Source organism: Sinocyclocheilus anshuiensis, unplaced genomic scaffold (genome assembly GCF_001515605.1).
Source record: "Sinocyclocheilus anshuiensis isolate Anshui unplaced genomic scaffold, SAMN03320099.WGS_v1.1 scaffold2691, whole genome shotgun sequence".
Taxonomy (NCBI): domain Eukaryota; kingdom Metazoa; phylum Chordata; class Actinopteri; order Cypriniformes; family Cyprinidae; genus Sinocyclocheilus; species Sinocyclocheilus anshuiensis.
The window spans coordinates 68,948-91,980 of record NW_015538118.1 but is presented as its reverse complement, the minus strand read 5'-3'; the positions used below and the strand labels follow the sequence as shown (position 1 = coordinate 91,980).

Sequence of the window (23,033 nt, the reverse complement as noted above, 5' to 3'; positions counted from 1 at the left end):
GGGTGGGCGTGGTCAGCTCGGAATGCATTTTCAAAGCCGCACTGAATTTTGCTACAAATATCCCATGGTGTCATGATGAAAATGCAATCGTAAGTGTCCTAACTGTTAGTCTAAATGCATTTAGGACAAATAACATTTAAATGATAATTTTGCTACTATTTCTGCTTGGACATGTTACACATATCAAATCAGTTAGGCTTTTACATTTTCATTTTCATTTCGCAACATATAAAGTGTTAAAACAGTATGCACTTTACATATTAAGACTACTGTTGGAAATGGCAAATGTAAATAATATAATTTCATTTTCATTTTCCTTCTGCACCAAACTTTGCACATGTGGGTAATGGAAAATGTAAATTTAAATACAGAAATACATTTCCATTTTGAATATTGCGTTGCCATTTTGAATATTGCATTGCCATTTTGCATATTACATTGCAAACTGAATTTTGCTACACATATGCTTCCATACTGTCAATCTAGCAGCTCTCCTGTCTCTAATAGAACTCAATGTTCTCTGCAACCTTTCTCTCCTCGAACCATTGCACCGCAGCATTATGGTCTATCTTGGCTTGTTCATCACTTTTAAAATGTTTGCTTTTCACAGTAGCAATTCATTTTTCCTTTGTGCTCCATCGGTGCGGTGTGATCTTTCATACAATATGTTTTTCGACAATCTTTTACCGGCGGCATATTTCACAACGGCAGGAAGTCTCAAGGACACGGCAAGAAAATGGCATTTGTAAACACTTGCCACTGTGAGCTGAGATGAGTTCTGTAGCTATCAAAATGTTTCACAAGCACAGATAATTGAATGAATTGTTGAACTGTGCTTCTCTATTCAGCACAGATTACAGAGCATTTTTCTCTTTTCAGAAATGGGAAAGTATTAAACCTCTAGACTCGGTCTGAAGAATAGCTCATTGTATATATACAGTATACAGATAGGTTTTTTATACTCCAATCTGACATGGTTGGCTCTGGAACCGTTAGTGCAAAAAAGAGTGTAATGCAGATGACGAACAATGGCTGAATTCAGCCTGACTTTAACCAGGTACAAAACCAGCATTAGATTTACTCAGCCTCATGTATTTCTTAACCCAATTTATTAACATTAGTTAATGCATTAGCTGACATGAATAAGTAATATATTTTACAGCATTTATTATTCTTTTTTAATGTTAGTTGAACAAATGATGGAATTTACATTTAACTAAGATGAATAAAAGCTGTAGATGTATTGTTCATTGTATTTATTATTGTATTTTCTAAATGCATCTTATTGATCTAATAATGAACGATTCATTCATGTGTATGTTTCTTTTTCTTTTCTTTTCTTTTCTTTTCTTTTCTTTTCAAGCTTAATCCAAATTTCATAACTCGATTTTTCAGTGAAATGATAGACTTCTTTCTGGTGATGAATGCTGGTTTTCTCCAGTTATTTGTTTAAAACCCAGCCCTTTTTTACAATCAACCTCAGTCTCGCATTCAGATTTGCCTGCATCCAGTCAACAACCTATGGATAGAATCAACCAGTAATTTCATTTCATTTCCAGTAACGGACGGTAGAAAGTTCAGCAATGAATGGTATGCGATTTATGATCGTTTATTTTTTCCTCATGTGTCTTGCCTTTGGTAACAACGATTCAAAACTGAAACATTTCAAGTGACACGGGATAAAGACACAGAAAACCGCAGTGAACATCAGAAAAGCAGCGTGCACATTTCTGGTTAAAAAGCATCACCATTCAAGTCAGCAGCAAGAGCCAAAGCAGTTTACTAAACGGTGGAAACCTCTTTTAAGTTATTCTTGACTGTGTTGGATTGACTGCTTTAATGCGTTGCAATCCTCTGGGCTGTTTACAGTTGTATTTGCAATCTTGTAATGTCAATTTGTAGTTGAAGCCCTAACCTGAATTGATTCAGCCATGTACATCAGCCATCCACAATCACTACAGTGGCTTTTCTTGATGCTAAACTCAGGTTTACACCTACTGCAGTCAGTCATCATCTGATCTATAACACACACACGTACCTCATGCAAAAGAGATCCAAAGTGGACAGCAGCGTGAAGACAGCAACCCGCCGCAGACAAACCCAACAGATGTGCTAAGTGTAGAGAAAAGAGAGCGAGAGAGTGTGGAAGAGATGAGAGCAGAGAAGAAACGAAGGTGTAATGAGGATGAACGTGACATGCAAATGTGCTTTTAAGAGAGAGCACAAAATCAAGCAAAAAAAGGTCTTAACTCCTATATCCGCTGACTGCACAGAAATATTATTAGAGACAGAAGCTTTTGAAAGACCAGTGGGGACCATTTCAGATGTGGCAGTGCTATATTCATTTTACACACGGTCAGTCGCTGCAACAAAACAGCCTTGAAGAAATATTGCTTGATTCACAAAAAGCTCCCATGTGGATTGGATTGTCCTTATGTGGCGAAAAGAAACAGGGAACAGACAGACATGTTTTTTGTGTTTGCGTGTGGTGAGGTGTTGACATTTGTAGCCTCTTTACAGGTGCTTCTCTTTAGGAAAGTCTTAAGAGCAATTCCATAAACAAATTATCTTTGTTTCCACATCTTCTACAATCCATGTGTGTGATTTTTTTCTTCTCAATTTTCCCTGGCAAGGTCAGTCCAGTTCAACATAATTCATAAATTAAGTTAATGTACGATTAAGATTTTTCAAATAATCTCCTCTTTTTGATTGGTCTCCCAAGTTTCAATAGAGGTCAGCAATGGCTCTAATATTTCTCATCAAATTAATAAAAGACCGTATCTGTAACGTTGGAGGCGTGACAACGCAGTAGTGGATACAAGTGCAGGCTTTATTCCAAAGAGTGGTCAAACAGGCAGGGTCGAAAACCAGCAAACAGGTACAATCCAGGGCGAGGCAAAAGAGTAATCCAATAACCAGCCAATGATCATGGCAGGCAGCAAACAATCAGAAACATGGAAACAGTCCAGGGTCAAAAAACAGGGCAAGGCAAGAAAACAAGGAAATAGAAAACAAGAAAAACATAGGAACTAGGGAATGCAACAGGCTAACAATACTGAGCAATGAATGAATGGATAACCAAGGCTATAAATAGGGTGAGACTGATGGAGGTAACAAGACACAGGTGAATGCAATAAGTGATGATCAGTCTGGCAAAGGATTATGGGAAATGTAGTCTGGGAGAGTGGCAAGAGTCAGGGGTGGAGTACCCTCTGGTGGAGTTCATGGGCACTCCAGCTGGAGATCGTGACAGTATCTGTGCTTTGCTATCCACATTCATTTTATAGCTCTATTCTATATTCTATTTATATAGCTCTATTCTCTAAATATTTGTTTATGCATTTATTTACTGATTTATTTTCCCTTCAATCATCCAATCCTAAGCATGGAATTCATCAGTAAAATTAAATATGTAAAATCAGTATTTATTTATTTATTTTTTTAATGCATGTATGCATGCATATATTTATTTCTGCAATTTATTTATATCCATTCATTCATATTTATTTATATTCATGCATTTATTTATATAGGGACTAGGGACTGCTATACATAATTATTCTATTCTATATATACATATATATATATATATATCCTTTTAAAGTCCCAAAGGTCGTGGTGGTAATAGAAGTGGCGCAAACCAAAAAAGGCAGACAGGAGGTTTATGAAGTAAATTTTTGATTTCACTGATGAATTCCGTGCTTAGGATTGAATGATTATTCAGAGGGATAAGAAATCAGGATATTCCCCCAGCGCCGATGAAAGTAATTCACTTGATGACTGTTATTTGGTCTTTCGTTTAACGAGCTGAATTTGATAAATCGCTCTTTAAACCTACACATTAGCCTTGATACACGCACCTGCCTCGAAAGAAAGGGAAAAATATCATCTTTATTCTTTCAAATCCAATTCTCATTCCATTCCCTGATCTGCAATAACCCGCAAAGAAAAGCAAGTGATTCCAAAGCAGGATTAGTGATTTCACAGTGGTTAGAACACCGTGTCTTGCTGGCAAGCTTTCAGATGGCAGAGACGCTGATTTGCTTTGGCATAGGACACTGAACGAATGAAGTGCATTAAATGAGTATAAGGAATAAATTGAAACATATGTGCTGTGATAACTAGTGCCACGGACATCTCACGTTATATTTCATTCTTTATATGCAAGGGCCAAGAAAATAACCTCATGACAGAAAGGTAATTGGTGATGTTGAGAGTAGTGTTATTCTGTAAATCCTATGCAGTCATTGTCTGGAGAGATTATACCTTAGATTGGACTGGGAGACACAAGACTTACATAAACACATGTTAAACGTCCTATGGGTTTGCATCATCTGAGGCCACTCGAAGTCGGCAAGCGCAAACTTCTCTAGTGCAGGTGGCATCATTAGAAAAAAGATTGCAGTGCTGTATAATCCGCTCAATTTATACATTTGTGTCATTTTTTTTTACTTTTATTTTCTGTCATATATAGTAGCAAGTAAACTGAGTTGGCCTAAATCTGGATTTGCATGCATGGGTATAAGAAAATGATTCATGTATTACCATGCAAATGCATTAAACTTTTTTTAAATTTCTTTTATTTTACACAATTAAATGTGATTTTGTGCAATGAACTTAAGCTGTGATAAAAATGTGCAATAATTGTGTTCTATTAAATTTTAAATAACCAAATAATCATTTTTTAGCAAATAAGCTATTTTTAAGTGAAGAACATCCTAGTATTGTGGTGACAGGTTTGTTGTGGGTAACCACCACTCACATTTGCTGAAGTATACACACTTGCTTAAAATGTAGTTTTCTTTTTGCCATTTTGAAGATTTTTGACACAATAGGGGGCAGAAAATAATTGTAATATAAGAGCAGAATAGGAAATGCTGCAAGCTAAATTTGAACATGCATCGGCTGCAAATTACATTCTCTAAACAACAGACCACAAGTCATTCCAGTCTGATTTTTTTAAAGTGTAAGTTAAAACACTGAGAAATCTCATGCTGTACATTAGAGTATTTGCATTATACAGTCTGAATGGCATGTGGTTGGGGGTGGACTACTGTGGTTTTAATATTGGAGAATATTGCTGTTCTTTATGAAATATGAATTGTTTGTCCTCAGTACAACAGTGACATGCTGTTTGTTACTCCTTTTGAGAAAAAGTGGGCGAAATAGAAAGTGCAAACAATTTCCTATGTTTAAGCTAAGAACAGCATGGGTTTCTCTGCCCACTTCTCATGTGACGAAGTTCAGTGCTTCATTCCAACAAACTAAAAATTGTGGGAGGGATACAACATAAATGGAAGATAATGATTGTGTAATTTTTATGATCTTTGGGTGCTGATTATGATGTAAATAATACATATATTGGATGTATAGTTTTTTCATAGTGTATATGTGTATATATATATATATATATATATATATATAATCTATTTAATGTTGTGCTTGAAAAAAAAGGCATATCATTTTATTATAATTTTATTTTTCAAGTTCAACATCAAGACCATATGTAAATAATCAATAATGAATTGTAATGGATATAATGTTCTAATGATTGAGGTATTATTTATTGCCATTGATCTGAAGAAGTATTAAACTGTAGTGTATAACTGTTCCTATACAGTTTGTACTGCTAACATGAATGATGCCTCAAATCATGTGGCTTATTTAGGAGAGGGGTGTTATTGCTTTTAGATTTGCTTTGTGGACCATAACAGGCAAAAAAAATAAAATAACAAATCCCATAAACTTGCATTGAACTCGCAGCCACAGACACCATAGGAACTGCATAGCACACTAAAAACCACTCAGAACATCATGACAGCTAGTTTTGCACAGGTTTTTCTTCAGGAAATGTCAAAATCTAGTTCTAACTGTCAGGCTTTCTGTCGTTTCGAGGTCATAAAGTCCTAGTTAAGATTTCACACAGTTCCCACCAGAATCTTGCCTTTGTTCTGTGCTTTTTGGGTCACGCCAGACTTAGTTACAATTGTACGAATGATGCTTGATTAGTGCTTTTTTTTTTTTTGAGAAAGATAGAGAGCTAGCAGGACATTGTGTGTTCATCAGAAAGACCCCCAAAACAGGCTGAGTGTCTCATCGAGAGCCGTCATCTATGAACTGTTCCTCAATCTGAATAGAAGTAATTGAATTTAGAAAATGAAAAAGCCTCTTTGTCTGTTAAAAAAAAGATTGCTTGATGTCGTCCTTGATGTTCTCGCAATTAAGCTATAAAAAGGAAGCAGCCCACTTTCGAGGGGGAATGGACAAAAAGCTTTAATGATGGAGAGGAATGGAACGGCGAGTGACAGCAACAAAGAAAAAATAGAGTTTGACAGGAGATTGTTGAAAGTGGAATGTTTAGTCATACATCACTCTCTGAGTCAGACACATTTCTCAGCCGAATACACTGCGGCAACGGCTCAATGCAGAAAAACAACATTTTCCTCGCTGGTCCTGTAGATTGTTTGTATATTAGAAGCGTGCTCAGTTATTTAAGGTCTGGTGAGTGTTTGTGTGGTTTGACAGTGACTCACCTCTCGCTGCTGGTGCCCATCTGGACTAATGTGGGTGTGTAGAAACCTCTCAGACCTGTAGGACTATTCTCGTGGTTTAACTCACAGGCTACGTGGGAGATCTCCGGCTACGCATCATGGCTTCTTCTTCACAAAATGTATTTAAACAGTGACACAGGACATGGACATCACGACGTTACAGCCAACAAATGCACAGTAATTCAATGAGTAAACTTTTCGGTTATGACTAATTCATCTACTTTATTGGTTTTTATTATCTAATACCAGTACATGGTTTTAAGGACATGAAAAATTCTGTCAATATTATTTACTCACTATCATGTAGTTCGAAGTATGACTTCCTTTCTATCTGTAGAACACAAAAGAAGATACTTTGAAAAATATCTCAGAGGTCTGTTCAATGAAAGTCAGTGGAGTCAAAAATAGTAAACAAATTCTTTAAAATATCTTTAAAAAAAGGAAGGAAGTTATATAGGTTGACAGGTTTCATTTTGGGGTTTTGTTTTTTATTGCTTTATGTAACAATTGTTTGATGTTCTTTTTTTGAAAAGATCACCATTATACCAGATAATTAGTTGGCTTTGAAGGGTTAGTTCACCCAAACATGAAAATGGTCATCATTTGTTAAAATGTTTCTTCTATGTAACACAAAAGGATATTTTATTAGGTTTAAAAGAACCGTAAAAGTTACCATAGTTACACCTTTGTTTTTTTTATGTGAACGAATGACATGAGGGTGAGTAAATGAAGTGACATGCTATTTGAAGGTTTAGAGGGGTTATTTCACCATAAACGAAAACTTCTGTTGTCATTTACTTACCTTCATGTCATTCCAAAAATTGACTTTCTATTTTCAGAAATGTCTCAGTGATTTGTTTTGTCCATACAATTAATGTATTTTCGGCTCAGGCCCCAATGTTCTTCAAAATACCTTCTTGTGTTTCACAGAAGAAATAAAGTCAAACAGATTTGGAATGAAATGAGGGTGAGTAAATGATAACACATTTTAATTCTGGGGTGAACTATCCTTCTAACATATGGATGAATTGAATTCTTAATAGACAAGTAAGTGCGAGCGCACCCTACTGCATCCAAATGTGTGGGGGTTTGGCTTCTTTAGTGTGCAAACCCCGTCCCAGAACAATCCCTGCAGGGGTCACCCATCATCTGCCATCTGCTCCTCATCAAGGCAGCTGGAGCTCCAGCTCAACTAATCTGGACTGATTAGACCCTAAGCGGTGAGCGTCCAGCTGCCCTGTCAGTCCAGAGACTCTGCCTTACAACCCACGCTTCACACCAAGGCAAAACAAACAGATATGAGAATAAATGAAGTTGGGAAAAGATGTGGATCCTGGTGACCTACACAACCCGATCTCGCAGGAGGAGAGCATTAGTATTTTACGATATACAATTTTATGTGAATTCATAGAATTTGAATCGTACAAATTTGTATGATTCACACTTGCATATCACCTAATTAGTTGGCTTAGAAGGGTTAGTTCACTCAATCATGAAAATTCTGCTCATTTGTTAATATGAATATTGTTTACTATGACTTTGTTTCTTCCATGTTGTACGAAAATGTTTGAATTGTAATCATAACTTCTAAACTCCTAAACAAAACCATCACTGGGGCATAAGCTATGGAAACCCTTTTCCACCACACAAAAAAAAAAAAAGATAGTTGCAACTTTTTATTTTACATCTAACAATTCAGACTTTCCTACTTGAGAGTTATATCTTGGTTAACATCTCGCAATTCTGAGTTTAAATCTTGTAATTCTTATCTAGTGTAGTGTAAGACTTATCGCAGAATTTTGAGTTTATGTCACACAATTCAGACTTTTCTTAAGATTGCACGTTATATCTTAGTTAACATCTCTCAATCTTGAGTTTATATCTTGCAATTGTTTTTTTATGGCATATTAAAAAAATAAATTAATAGGTAAATGCAACTTTTTATCTTGCAATTCTGCCTTTTTCCCCCCCTCACAATTTAGAGTTTATATCTCACATTTCAGACTTTTTTTCTCCAAATTGCAAATGATATCTTAGTTAACGTCTCGCAATTCTGACTTTTTTTTCCGCAGAATTGCAAGTTTACATCTCACAATTCAGAATTATCTGAACGGAGAGTTATATCATAGTTAACATCTCGCAATTCTGAGTTTATATCTTTGCAATACTGACTTTTTTCTGCAGAATTGCGAGTTTATGTCACACAGTTTGGACTTTTCTTCTCAGAATTGCGAGTTATATCCTATATCTTCAAATTCTGTTTTTTTTTCTGCCATAGAATAAAAAATAAATAAAAAGGTAATTGCGACTTTTTATCTCGCAATTCTGATTTTTTTTTCTCACGATTACGAGAGTTTATATATCTCACATTTCAGTCTTTTTTTCTCCTAATTGCAAATTCTATCTTAGCTAATGTCTCGCAATTCTGACTTTTTTCTTTTTATTTCACAGAATTGTGCATCTCACATTTCGGAATTCTCAGAACGTAGAGTTATATCTTATTTAACATCTCGCAATTCTGAGTTTATGTCTTTGCAATAGTGACATTTTCTTCGCAGAATTGCGAATTTATGTCACACAATTCGGACTTTTGTTTTCAGAATTGCGAATTATATCTTAGTTAACATCTCAAAATTCTGAGTTTATATCTCACAACTCAGAATTGCTAGAAAAAAAGGCAGAATTGTGAGATTCACATGCTTCCATGTAAGCAGATTGTACAAATTAGATTGTACAGATTCATGTGAATTAGAAACCAATTCACCAAAATGTAAAATAGTTATGAATTGCCATGTGATTGTGTTCACCCGCCAACTAAACCAGCATAAACCAGTATGAAAATTGGCAAGGGATATTGAACTGTTTGCCCCGTAACATCTCATTTCCTGCTGTGTTGTCCACCCTTCACACCAGCCAAGTGTGAGAATCAATGGCTCCACAGCTCGTTGCCTTTCGCTAACATTAATTACAGCATGCAATTAGCATGGGGCACACAATTAGCGTCCGAATATAATAGTGGTTGTTGCTCTGACTGGACCGAGACTGTCCGGGCTCTTTCATCAGGCTTCTCCACATCCAAGAGCAGGGTGGACCCAGCTGACTCTCCGCTCTCCTAATCAAGAGCTGGCAGGCAAATGAAGCTGAGCACTGAATAATTAATCAGCATGATTACAATGATGAATGCACCCAAATCTTGTAGGGGCTGTATTACTTTGGGTAGGGGTGGATGAGGGAGAGCAACACGGAGAGGAAGGGAGAGGGAGATAGATTGCGGAGGGTTGAGATCAGCAGAAAGCCAGAGAGAGAAAGGGTGGAGGGGGGGGTCGGAGAGCTGGCCAGCCACCCACGATTAGGGCCATCTGTCCTGCAGAAAGACATTTCTGTGTAAGCGCACGCGAGAGCTTTGCGCATGTTTGTTTCTATTTATTCCCCAAAACTGTGGCAAAAGCCCAGTGTGCCACTGAGCCACAGGAAGAAGCGTTTTCAGGGACACTTCCTGACAAGCCAGAGCTTGTTGTGTAATATTCAGTTTTAAGAGTTGGCTGACCTCTTGGAACCTGCAGCAGCTGAGGGCTTTGTCACTTTTTTTTCACCTTTTGATTGATTTGTGTGTATATTTATGTTTCCATGTTGTATTACGATGAACCTTTGTCAATGTAGACACAGTATTTAATTTGTTGCGAATGAAAACTTAATGTCCTAGATTTTCCACTGTTTTTTTTGTGTTCAATTAATATGTATGTATGTGTATATATATTTTGACTTGTCTTCAGGAAGGAAATACAGAGATGTAACACACATCATCTTAAAGCGATCGCTTGTCTAGCTAAACTCCCAAAACAGTCTTTAGTTTCTCATGTAATACCTTCCATTATGCTTTCAATTGTCCGGAGAGGGTGTTCACCAGGCGTGGAGCTTAGAATAGCGGCTTATGTTGAGTCCTCAATGCAGAGGTATCGGCTAGACAAGGTTGGTAGGTTTTCATTGGTCCCTCATGCAACACTCAGTCCATTCTGCTCCGCATGCTCTTGTCTTAATGTCACCCATACACACACACACACACACACACACACACACACACACACATAAGTAAAATAAATGTCTTTATGAGTGACAGAGGGAAAAAATAATATTTAAAAAATATTAAAATCACAAAATATACAAGAAATATATTTTTAAAATAAATTAAAGCAGCAAAAATAGCTTTTTATACGTTTTATGTTATATAGGTATATTTTATCCATCTTCATTTATGCATGCATTTTATCAGAAATAATTAATTGTAAATATATTTAAAATATATCTTGGTGATCAGATTAACCCACACCATTACAAAAAAAAAAACTTTTTCAAAATTGTAAATAAAACAAAGATTTGTGAAGTACTTTTTACAAGAAAATACCATTTCAGTCTTACTACTTAATAATTTCACATTTAATGTGTTACTTGCCAATTCTTTGTATTTATTTGTGAAATTGTTTCTACACCATTTTTTTCTTAGTGCACTCAACAGACTTAACTTTGGTCCCTCAGAACCTCATTTTCATTAGCATAAATTCAATATGACGTATACCTTGGCTGAGATATATCCATACACCCTAACAGATGAACGCTGATGTTTTGTTCTACATTCGAAGTGTGGAGGAATTGTGATCCAGTAGTGCCACATTATTGCAAGGAACATCAGAAAAAAAAAAAAACCTGCGGCCCACTATTTTCAACTGACAGTCACATGTCTAAAATGACACGATATATGGGCTCATCCTACCACACATGGGTACAAATGGAGATGGCTGCATCTTTAATGAATAGAGGATCCACAAACACACACACAATCCATACATGCCGTATTTACTGCAGGGTGGTCTGATGGATTAAAAGGAGGTTGACTTGTTAAAAGGTGACACATGATGAACTGGCGTCCTCTCTCTGCTCACTTACCCAGCAGCTCTGCACGATTGCATCATCGCCAGGCATGACGTCATCCTGCATCCACGACCAGGAACAGCGACGGGTGTGGAGTATTTAATCAGAAAGCAGGACACTGTTATTGAATGAACCATATTTCACATGTTGCTGCAAACAGCTGGAACACAATCTCAGGGGAAGGTGGATTGAATATGGGGTGGTTTTGTGTTTGTTTAAGCATGGTGGTTAATATACTTTAATACACATTCCTAGAGTGATTTATTGGTGAATGTTATTCCAAAGAACAAAAATTGGTAATCGTAATTGGTAATCTTTTAAGGAAATGTAGGAGCTTTATTTTATTCTATTGAATATCCTGATTTCCCTGATAGATGTCTGATTATTGAACCAAAAATTGTTGCAGTTGCTGTTTTAGATTGACTTTAAAGGAACACTCCACTATTTTTGAAAATAGGCTCATTATCCAAATCCCTTAGAATTAAACAGTTGAGTTTTACCGTTTTCGAATCCATTCAGCCGATCTCCGTGATCTATGCTAAGCTACAGCTAAAAGTGCTACCGCCAGACCCGGAGATTGGCTGAATGGATTCGAAAACAGTAAAACTCAACTGTTTAACTCTAGGGGAGTTGGATAATGAGCCTATTTTCAAAAATAGTGGAGTGTTCCTTTAAGCACTCAGTCGCTATGTTTCCATCCAAAATTGCGAATCTAACGTATGCGCAAAATTGGAATAAAATCGCATAAAGCATTTGTGAATAAAGCACTGTTTCCAACAAGTCAAAGAGAACAAAATCATCACTTACTAATAAACTGGCACTGAATATCATTAAGAAAAGTAGGAAAAGCCACTGAATATAATAATTTTCATATCTAATAACTTAGCAGACGAAACCCTTTCGGAGCTGCTATTTGGGAATGCAGTCATGTAAATTCTGGGAGGCAATTATACATAAATACTTTGATGACAGACTTTGCTCAGGCATTGCAGAACGACCAAAACATAATTTCAGATGCTGTGCAACGAGATCGGTCCGCTGGTTAGTCAAATTATTCCGTCCCATCGCCCAAAGTCATATTACTTTTTTTGATGCACATGGAGGAATTTATTCGGCAAATGCATTTCCATCTCCCATTATTCACATTAACTCGAAAAAGTAAAAAAAAAAAAACACCTCAGGTGAGCATTTTCTTTTTTCCTTTTTTTCTTTTCGCAATTTAGCTTTTCCATCACTCTTTTCCTATGCGATACTTAAAAATGTGCATCAAAACAGGGTGGCGGAAACATAGCTACTGTAGAGATAAATTTGATGCAAGGAAGGTAAGTATGTGCTTTAATTAAAGCAGACTAAGAGGAATCAAAATCGAAAAACGAGTACATTTATTGATAGTTACATATTTGGTTTTAACACTTTAACAGTCATAATATACACTATATCATAATATACAGCTGAATTTTCAGCACAATTACTTGAGTCTTCAGTGTAACATGATCCTTCATCATTTCTAAAATCATTCTAAATCATTCTAAAATGCTGATTTGCTGCTCAACAAACATTTTGTATTATTATCAATGTTGAAAACAGTTGCTCTGCTTAATATGTTTGTGGAAACCGTGATACGTTTTCTTTTCAGGAGTCTTTGATGAATAAAAAATTCAAAAGAACAGCTTTTATTTGAAATAGAAATCCTTTGTAACATTATAAATGTCTTTACAGTCACTTTTAATCACTTCATTGCATCTGTGCTAAATAAAAGAAATAAGAAAATAAAAAAACCTACTAACACAAACATTTTAATGGTAGTGTATAGGTCTTTCTGTGTGAAAGTAGTCTAGCTGGTCTGTTCACACTCTTCATACTAGCAAAGTGTAGTGTGTGTGTAGTTTGTTTGGATTAAAGGTCATTGGTTCCAAGTCTGGTTGCGCTCTTGAGCCAAATCAAACACATTTGAGTGTATCTGTGTGGGTGTATGTCTGTCTGTGCTTGCCTTCCCTGCTCTATGTTGAACTCGATCTGGATACACCCAGCTCTGACTGTCCAATTAAGGAGTTTCACTCGGGTAAGGCGAACCCTCGCTCTCTGCCTCAATAACATACAGCTTGCTGCACTTCACTTTGACGTGAAGGAAAATCAATCACGACATAACCCTCCAAAACCAAGTACACGCCGTTTTGAACTGCTCGAACTGTGAGCTCATGGCCTTTTGCATGATAAAATCTTGAGTTTCCATTGTACAGATGGAGAGGGAGCAGCAGTGAATGAGACCAAATCCATTTTAAATGGACCGGTGTTGTTTGTGAATGTAGTCACGGTCATTTAACAGGGTTTAATCGGCGACTGCTGAATGTTAGAGTTCAAGAGCGCACAGGAATCAAATGGAGCTTTTCAATAGCATTACAATGGAGCTTGTGACATGCATTATGAGTCAAATATAATTTTCTGTTTTAAAGGTAATGGATAATAAAACTTTTGAGCTGAATTGAACTGAACTTAATGAAACGGATCAGAACGTAATCTAATTACATTTAGGAGATGGCGTGGTCGGGTAAAACGAAACAATGACTGAATCTGCATTGATGGGATTTTCTTTTTAACAAGACTTTGAATGAAATGCTGCAGTTTCCATTGCGAGCGGCATGTGAATGCTATTTTATTGTACCACAAAATGTTTTCTTTACTCCTGGAAAGCATTTCAATCCATCATTTGATGTTCTTTTTTCATTATTATCTTTTGCTAATTTCCCCATTTTTGCCTCAGAGCAAAAGTTAAACCCGATCCCATATCCCTGCTTCCTTTTTGTATCTAATAATGCCGTGTTGTTAGTTCTGTCTGCAGGGGAAGCTGCTATTAGATGGTGTTTACATGCATCATTTGGTTTACTGCAGTTGAATCTCTTCAAGCAGAAATGTAAAAAAAATAGTTCATCCAACAATGACAATTATTTACTCCAGCCTTGTGTTTTTCCAAACCCACATCCGTATGATTTTCTTTCTTTCTTATATGGAACACAAAAGGTTTTAAGAATCTGCCAGCCACTTTTGTCAGTATAATGAAAGGGAATTGGGACTTGGGCTGTCAAAATGACAACAATTATTCATAATAATAATAAGTTATATGACTCGTGCACTATATTACAAGTCTTCTAAAATCATACGATGTATCTCCATGAGAAACAGACTGAAATTAAAGTCAGTAGTAAATGAAAATAATCTAGTCGCAGTGGTTTAGTCGATTTTAAATATACACTACAGTTGAAAAGTTTGAGGTTGGTAAGATTTTTTTTTTTTTTTTTAAAGATGTCTGCTGTGCTCACCAAGCCTGCTTTTTTTTTTCTTTTTTTTTAACAAAACTACAATAAAAACAGCAATACTGTGAAATAATATTCCATTTTAAAACAAATCTTTATTTGAATATATTATGAATATATTCAGTGTCACATGATCCTTCAGAAATTAATCTAATATGCTGATTTGATGCTCAATAAATATTTCTTATTATTATCAATGTCAAAAACAGTTTTAATTCTTTATATAATTCCGTTCTGACCCCAAACCTTTAAACGGTAGTGTAGCTCTAAAGTTAGATGAACTAATTTTAAGATACACTATTTAAAAAAAAAAAAAGTACACAATGTACTGTATTAATATGAAGGATATGAATTTTTTTTTTGTTTACAAATGTTTTACAATTATTATTTTTTTGTTTATTTCTGAAGCTTGAAGGCTCCAGTCTCCATTTATTAGAATTGCTTTAAAGATTACATTGTTCAAAATTATTATTATTATTTTTTATTATTATTATTATTTTTACAAAGAACACAGTAAGTTATACAGGTTTGGAAAAACATGGGTGTGTTTAAATGCTGACAGAATTTTCATTTTTACTTGAACTATCCCTTTAAGCATAATCCTTCCACTTCAACCTGCAGAGTGCTTCAAGACTGATGGCATCTGTCATCAACAAGCAAGATAAAAGGCTGCGTCTTAAATACCTTGTAGTGAATGAGAGCATGCGTTCATCTCTGTCATCCCCAATACAATAACGCTTACGGATGCTTCTTTTATCCGAGGGACAGAGTTGCTGCTTAGTGCTTTTTTTCTGCTTTGGATGGAGGACGTCAACCATTGTGTAACCCGGCTCAGGTTTTAGCAGACTGTGAGAATTAATCACATGATGCACATCATAGAGTCATGCGTATCTGCTTTTTGGATGGAGGACGTCAACCATTGTGTAACCCGGCTCAGGTTTTAGCAGAATTAATCGCATGATGCACATCATAGAGTCATGCGTATCTGCTGTTCCCAGAATGCGATCTGGCCTAAGCCTGAAAGACTTGGCATATAACAAGCCTCCTGTTTGTATGTGCGTGTGTGTGCATGTTTTAGATCAGACCTCGGGGCTCCTGATGCACTGATATCGATTGAAGGAGCAGGATTGTACAACAGCTCTGGGTATTGATCTTCACCGTGTGTGTTTCTGAGTGTGTGTTTGTGCCATGTGTGCATATGGAACTAAGAGCTGGAGAGTGTGCAGGCAGGTTATCTTCTCAAATGTCCGGAAGTCTCCCATGTGGCTATGACCTTCCTCCAGTTAAAATTTTTTTTATCTCATCCCATTATCTGAGCAGAGTTTCAGGAGATAGAGGTGCCGGTCCCGTACCATGCCCGGGTTCATCCTGTTTTAAACCACATCAGAGGTCTTAAAGAAAACTCTAAACATCAGCTTGGCTGATAGTAATCAGTCCTAATACCTCCAGGCATTGCTGTAACTCAGTGTGTGAGGTTTGTTGTAGATACATGTGTATGTCAGGGTATGTAAAAATGCATGTGTTTGTTTCAATTCAGTGTAATGTCATCAAATAGATTCTACACAGATGATTTGTTATTTTGAAATAATTTTAAATGAGCATCATCTTTTATGTTACCAAAGTCTCACTTAGTGTAACACATTCTATTTAAATTAGAGATGCATTAATATAAAAATTTTGTTAGATGTTAGTTAAATGACAATTAGTTTCATGTTTTGCCCAAAAACCATGTTTTATGTTTTTCTTTTTTCTTTATTTATTTTTTTCAATTGTATTTTATTTATTTTTTAATTTTTTATTGAATGTAAAGAATTTCAGATGTTTGTAATCAGGCATTATAAATACAGTATATGACATATTTTATCAATAAAAAACAAATAAATCGTTACTTGATATAAAATAAGCGTTAATTATTTATTATTATTTATTATTCAGATATTCAGATATTATTAACCATTCTCATCTTGTTTTAGTTTAACTTGATCTACTAAAATAACTAAAACAATAAATATTAAATAATAAAAAAAGAATAATTTTAAATATAACTAAAATTAAAATGGAAATGGAAACTATAAAAATAAAAACTGATTCAAAATATACTAATACTTCTAAATACTAAAATAGCACTGCATATATAAACACACACACACACACACACACACACACATATATATATATATACACTAGTGGTTGAATGACTTCTGATTTTTTAAAGTCGACTTTTATGTGATGAAAGTCGAGTCGAAGTCGACTAGTCACTGATGACGTCATTAATGAACAAATAAGTCTGGAGCTGTGATAAACACCTTGTGCACAGCTATGGTATATGACACAGCGCTGCCCACATGGCTATTGCTCATATAACAGATCATTTTTAACAGTTCTTTTGTTTTTGAGTCGTTATGTTTCTCACGTGTGTGAATTAATTCTACCTGGCAGCATCTCTTTACTAGTAGTGAAGCTGTGGGATTTAGTTATTAAGAAATATATGCTTGAACTTTTCCGTTTCAAAGCTATTTTATTGAGAAATCACAGAACAGTGTTGACAATATACATTTCCACGCTGAATGATTCTGTGTGCGCGATTTGCGCGTGATGTACGCGCTACCGTCTGTAGCTGTGTGTGCATTACAGTGCAGCAGCGCTTTAGATTAGAACGGTGATTAATTTACCTACCTGTACAATAAGTGGTTTAAAACGTGCATTCTCCCGTTCAATTTCGAGCATCCAGTAATATAATCTCACACACACACACACACACACACACACACACACACACAGTATATATATAGTTAAAATCTGGTAAAGAAAAAGATTACACTGTCAGAATTAGAAGAAAAAAAAATTAATTACAATAATAATACTTCCAATATTGCACAGATACTGAATACAAAATAATATTATAATATGTTATACTTTTTTTTCAAGGAAATTATTTTTCCCTATAATCTGTACTGAAATTGTGTCAAACGTCTAGATTTTTCAACTGAAAAATCAGTTTTACTCAAAAATAAGAGCGACACCAGCAGATGTTCACTTGAGAACCGTTTCATGAGTAATCGACAGCTGAAATTCTGCGATGAATAAGTGCAAGGTCATAACACCAGGGTTAATTCTGAGCATTTAACACACGTGTGTGTGTGTGTGTGTGTGTGTGCACTGCAAACGCTGCAGCGGCGACACTAACTGATTCGTCAAGCCTTTAAACTGATGAGATTTTTTTCATAATTTTTAATCCAACAGTCTCCTAATGGCATTTGTTGCAATAATGCTGCTCTCTCTCTCCTGTGGGCTCTGTATATTTATTGTATATTTACGGCTCCGATTTATATATTTATTTCCTCATAAATTTTAATCAGGACTTCAAACGTTTTTGCATTGGCCAGCAGAGGTAGGGTTTTCCTTTGATCACTTTCACATTTTGCCTTTCTCTCTCTCTTTTTACCCTCATCTTCCCTGTGGGCATCTCCGCTCTAATTGGTTGCCTGAGTGCGTGTGTCTGTCATTCGCTCTGTAGTTGAAGATTAAAGTACGCCGGGTTTCCAGTCTTCGCCAGGATTGCCAGATCGGTTGCCCTCACTTGGGATGCCATTGAAATGTGGCGAGCTTTGGAGTGTAAAAAAACTGTGACAGGCTGTTTTTTTGCTTTGATTGCGTCTATCTACCCACAAGAAAGAAGTCATGCAACCTCGCAGCATCACTCCCCCTCAAAATCCACACATGCAGAAGAACAGCACTGACGCACACGCGATCTGCTGTTATTATCACGTTACAGTGTGTTCTCCCTCATTAGTCATTATTGCAGTTCTCTAGAATATCTTATACTAGTTCTCTTGGCCACAGAACCGAACTGATCAAAATTACTAGTTGCGTGATGAAAAGGAAATTCTTCTAGCTTGACTTGAATTCTTCAGTGTTTTGATGATTATTTTAAATCAAAATGTATTTAGTTGTGATGAAAAAATTAAGTCATTGTAACATGACACAAAGAATGTAATACTTATTTAATTTAATTTAAAATCTTAAAAATATTAAATAAATGTAATTTATTTAGAAATTAAAATATAATGTTAAATTAAAAATAAATAAAAATATGTATATGATAATTTAAAATTTTATAAGAGAATTGTATAATTTAATTGAATATTACAAATATATTAATATATAATTATATAATTCGAATTTAATATTATATTATTTTAGTTTATAATATTTTAATATAAAGAATATATTTGTGCACATGAAATTACAGTTTAATTCAGTTTAATTTAATATTGTATTTTACTATTTAAATGTGTATTTTAAATTATATTTTAATATTTTAAATATGTGTATAGTTAAAATAGAAAAAGTATTTTATAATATATATATATTATTTTATTAAAAAAAATCCCTTCAGATTAATGATTATGATATCCAGAGCTGGTTGTGTGTCAGTATAAGTGAAGCCAGCTAGAGCTCTGTCTGACACTTTTAAACAATCACTTATGTAAATTGCTGCCTCTCTTCAATTCAGTGTCTGTACCCTAATACAAATTTGACTCTAATTTATCAGATTAGACGTAATCCAGGATAAATCACTCCAGCGCAGACGAACCCCAGATTAATGATGCTTTGAAAGGCGCAATCATTTTCTCTTCTGAAAAGCAGCTCTGTCTGTGACGATTCCTGCTTATGTTGATTTTATTTTGTTGCCCCAATGTTGTTATTTTTTATTCTTTATTTTATATTCTTTTCATAAATCATGTTTTAAAAGCATAATTATTTTTATTTTGTTCTTTTTTTATGCCATTTGTTTTAAGTAACATATCTCAGCTGTATATCTCATTTGATTTCATTTGCTTTGGAATTATTTATGTACATAACAATAGGGTTTTATATATTTCCTAAAAGGCTTTGGATTAAATTGTCTGCAACATACTTAAATATATATGTATATATGTGGGGCTTGTCTCTGCACAGGACAAATGATATGCATGTATTATACTAACACAGAAATATCTCATTTTTCCTCGTAGCAGAGAAGCGATTAGTGTGCCCGCTACCGTTACTAAGCCTTAAACAGTGAAATGGGTAGATAACTATCCTAACTAACCAGATGAAATGAAGCCCCTCCCCTGATTAGACTCTCTCTTCTCGCCTGATCCCTTGTTTCCTGCTCTGTGTTGATGTACTCAAATGACCTAGTGGTCAATGAGCTTGTATTAACATCTGACTCTAGCACAGGGTTACTGTTTGCTCTGCATGTGTGACGATCCCTGGGGCCCTTCCCCCAGGAGCACTGAACACATTTCAGATCAATACCTACATCCTTTGCCAAAGAGACAGAGAGGAAGTGAATGAACTAGAAACTGAGTGATGTGTGCGAGAGAAGGCCAGACTAGGACGAATCAGGACCTGAGGGTGTGTTCTCAATGGTGTACTCTTACTTTACTCTTAGTTTACTATAGCAGTCTCGCTGTATCCCATAATACTATATACTTTCATTTTCAATATGGAAAATTATAAATTTTATTACATAACTTTATTTTGCATGCATAATCCAGTTTTCATTTTTTTAACATATTTAATTTAATAATAGTATTTATTTTAGTATTTTATTTATTAATAATATTTATGTTTAAATACTATTTTGTTTAAAGATGTTGTTTATTTTTAGTATTTGTTAATATTTTTTATCAGTGTTGTTTTATTTATGAATAGAATTTAGTTTTGAGTATTTATTTATTTTTAATATTTTATTTATGAATAGTGTTTATTTTTAGGATTTTATTTATAAAAATGTATGAATGCTAATTTATTTATTAATAGTATTTTTTTAGTATTTTATTTATTAATAATATTTATTTACAAATAGTATTTATTTTACAAATAGTATACAATTTTAGTATCTTGTGTATTAATATTTATGCATATATGAATACTATTTTATTTAGGAATAATATTTGTAGTTTTTTAACTATTAATATTTATTTTATTATTTATCAATACTAATTTATTTATTTATAGCATTTATTTTTAGTATGAATTTGTTAATATTTATTTATGTATCAATATTATTTTATTTATTAAAACTATTTGCTTACTTTTTATTTGTTTATTTATTTATTTAGTTATTTATTTATCAATACTATTTTATTTATGAATAGTATTTATTTTTTTTAGTTTCTTATTTATTCATATTTATTTACTTATTTATCAATACTATTTAATTTATTGATAGTATGTATTTTTGTACTTTATTTATTATTATTTATTTATGCATAAATACATTTATTTATTAATAGTATTTTTTTAGTATTTTATTTATTAATAATATTTATTTACAAATAGTATTTATTTTGTAGTATTTTGTTTGTTAATATTTATTTATGTGTCAATACTATTTTATTTATTAATACAATTTATTATTTAATGTTTTATTATAATATTTATTTATTTATTTATCAATACTATTTTATTTAGGAATATTATTTATTTTTTTGTATTTTATTTATAAAAATGTATGAATGGTAATTTATTTATTAATAGTATTTATTTTTTAGTATTTTATTTATTAATAATATTTATTTATAAATAATATTTATTTTGTAGTATTTTGTTTATTAATATTTATGTGTCAATACTATTATATTTAATAATACAATTTATTCTTTAGTGTTTTATTAATAATATTTACTTATTTATCAATTTATTTATAAATAATATTTATTTTGTAGTATTTTGTTTATTAATATTTATGTGTCAATACTATTATATTTAATAATACAATTGATTCTTTAGTGTTTTATTAATAATATTTACTTATTTATCAATACTATTTTATTTAGGAATAGTATTTATTTTTTAGTATTTTATTATTTAATATTTATTTATGCATCAATACTGTTTTATTTATGAATAGTGTTTATTTTTAGTGTTTTATTTATTAATGTTTATTTATTATAGTTTTTGTTTATTATAGAATTTATTTATTTAAATGCTATTTACGTATACTTTCCAGTATGCACAGTTTTCTATTCCCAATACTGAGCCTCTTCTACCTTTTAAAGATAATAGTTCACCTTTGCCCTTTTGAATTCATGAACATTTTTATTTTTGCCTGATGGGTGAGCAGGCATATTTGTGGCTATCCAGTGACAAAAGCTATTGCTGCGCTGAGGCTGAGTGTACTGTCTTTGCCTGTCCTCCAGTTACACGTGCAGGTTTGATGGGAGGAGGATAAGCTCCATTTAGGGTTATCAGCAAGTCTGGCTTGCTGGCTCAATTTGAAATTCAATAATGAACCTCCATGTTATATTTCCTCCTCACTGTCAGGCCAGTGATAACAACCTTACTCACCCTTCTTCCCTCTCTCCTCGTCCTGTCCTTTCCACTTCCCTATTGCTCTGAATTTTTGCTGGCCTCAAATATTTCTTATCGCTCTGTGGTTTGCAGTAATAACAGGCAGCCAGGCTTAACACATTTTTATCAGGAATGTAGGCCATTCTGAACTTCGAACAATTTGAGTTATTTCACTTTCTCAATACTACACAAATATTAAAGTTGCATATCTTCTCTAAGAGAGTCCTCTGTTTGCAAAACATGCTGTATACACATCCTCTTGCATTTGTTTACTATATTGTTATGCATTTTAATAAACTGGCACTTGAGGTTAGCACTCATGCTTTGGTTATAGTCACAAGTCTAGTTCCATAAGAAAACACCTGTTATGAACGTATGTACAGCACATAATGCTTTAATGTTGAATTGAGGGTTATTCTGACTTTGAATCAGTATTATAAGTCCATATCTCTTTCTCAGGCTCTGGCCATGACGGAGGTGAATGGACCGGTTAGTCCTCATGTGGCAGACCCTCAGATTGCCATGTTTTGTGGCCGTCAACTTCTACACATGAACACTGAGAGTGGACAGTGGGAACCAGATCCTCAGGGGCGACAGGGATGCTTCACCCAGCCCAGCAAGATCCTGTCATACTGCCAGGAGGTGATTCTATTCTATTCTATTCTATTCTAGTCTATTCTATTCTATTCTATTCTATTCTATTCTATTCTATTCTATTCTATGCCATTCTATTCTATTATGTTCTGTTCTGTTCTATTCCATTCGGTTCCATTCTATTCTATTCTATTCTATTCTATTTGTGTTTGGTTTTGTTGTTTTGTTTTGTGTTTTGGTTTTATTTGTGCTCTCCTTTTTATTCTGTTTTGAGCTTTATTTATTGTTTTGAGCTTTACTTGCAGTA

At 34.1% G+C, this 23,033-nt stretch overlaps 1 protein-coding gene across 4 annotated transcripts in view; it reads left to right on the top strand.

Moving 5' to 3' along the window:
• Positions 1 to 23,033, top strand: part of LOC107683668 (amyloid-like protein 1) — a 53,555-nt gene that overhangs the window by 14,233 nt on the left and 16,289 nt on the right. For all 4 annotated transcript variants that reach the window (XM_016479742.1, XM_016479741.1, XM_016479740.1 and 1 more), the window contains exon 2: positions 22,592 to 22,774. In XM_016479742.1, coding sequence (XP_016335228.1) covers positions 22,592 to 22,774 — 183 coding nt within the window. The remainder of the gene's footprint in view (positions 1 to 22,591; positions 22,775 to 23,033) is intronic.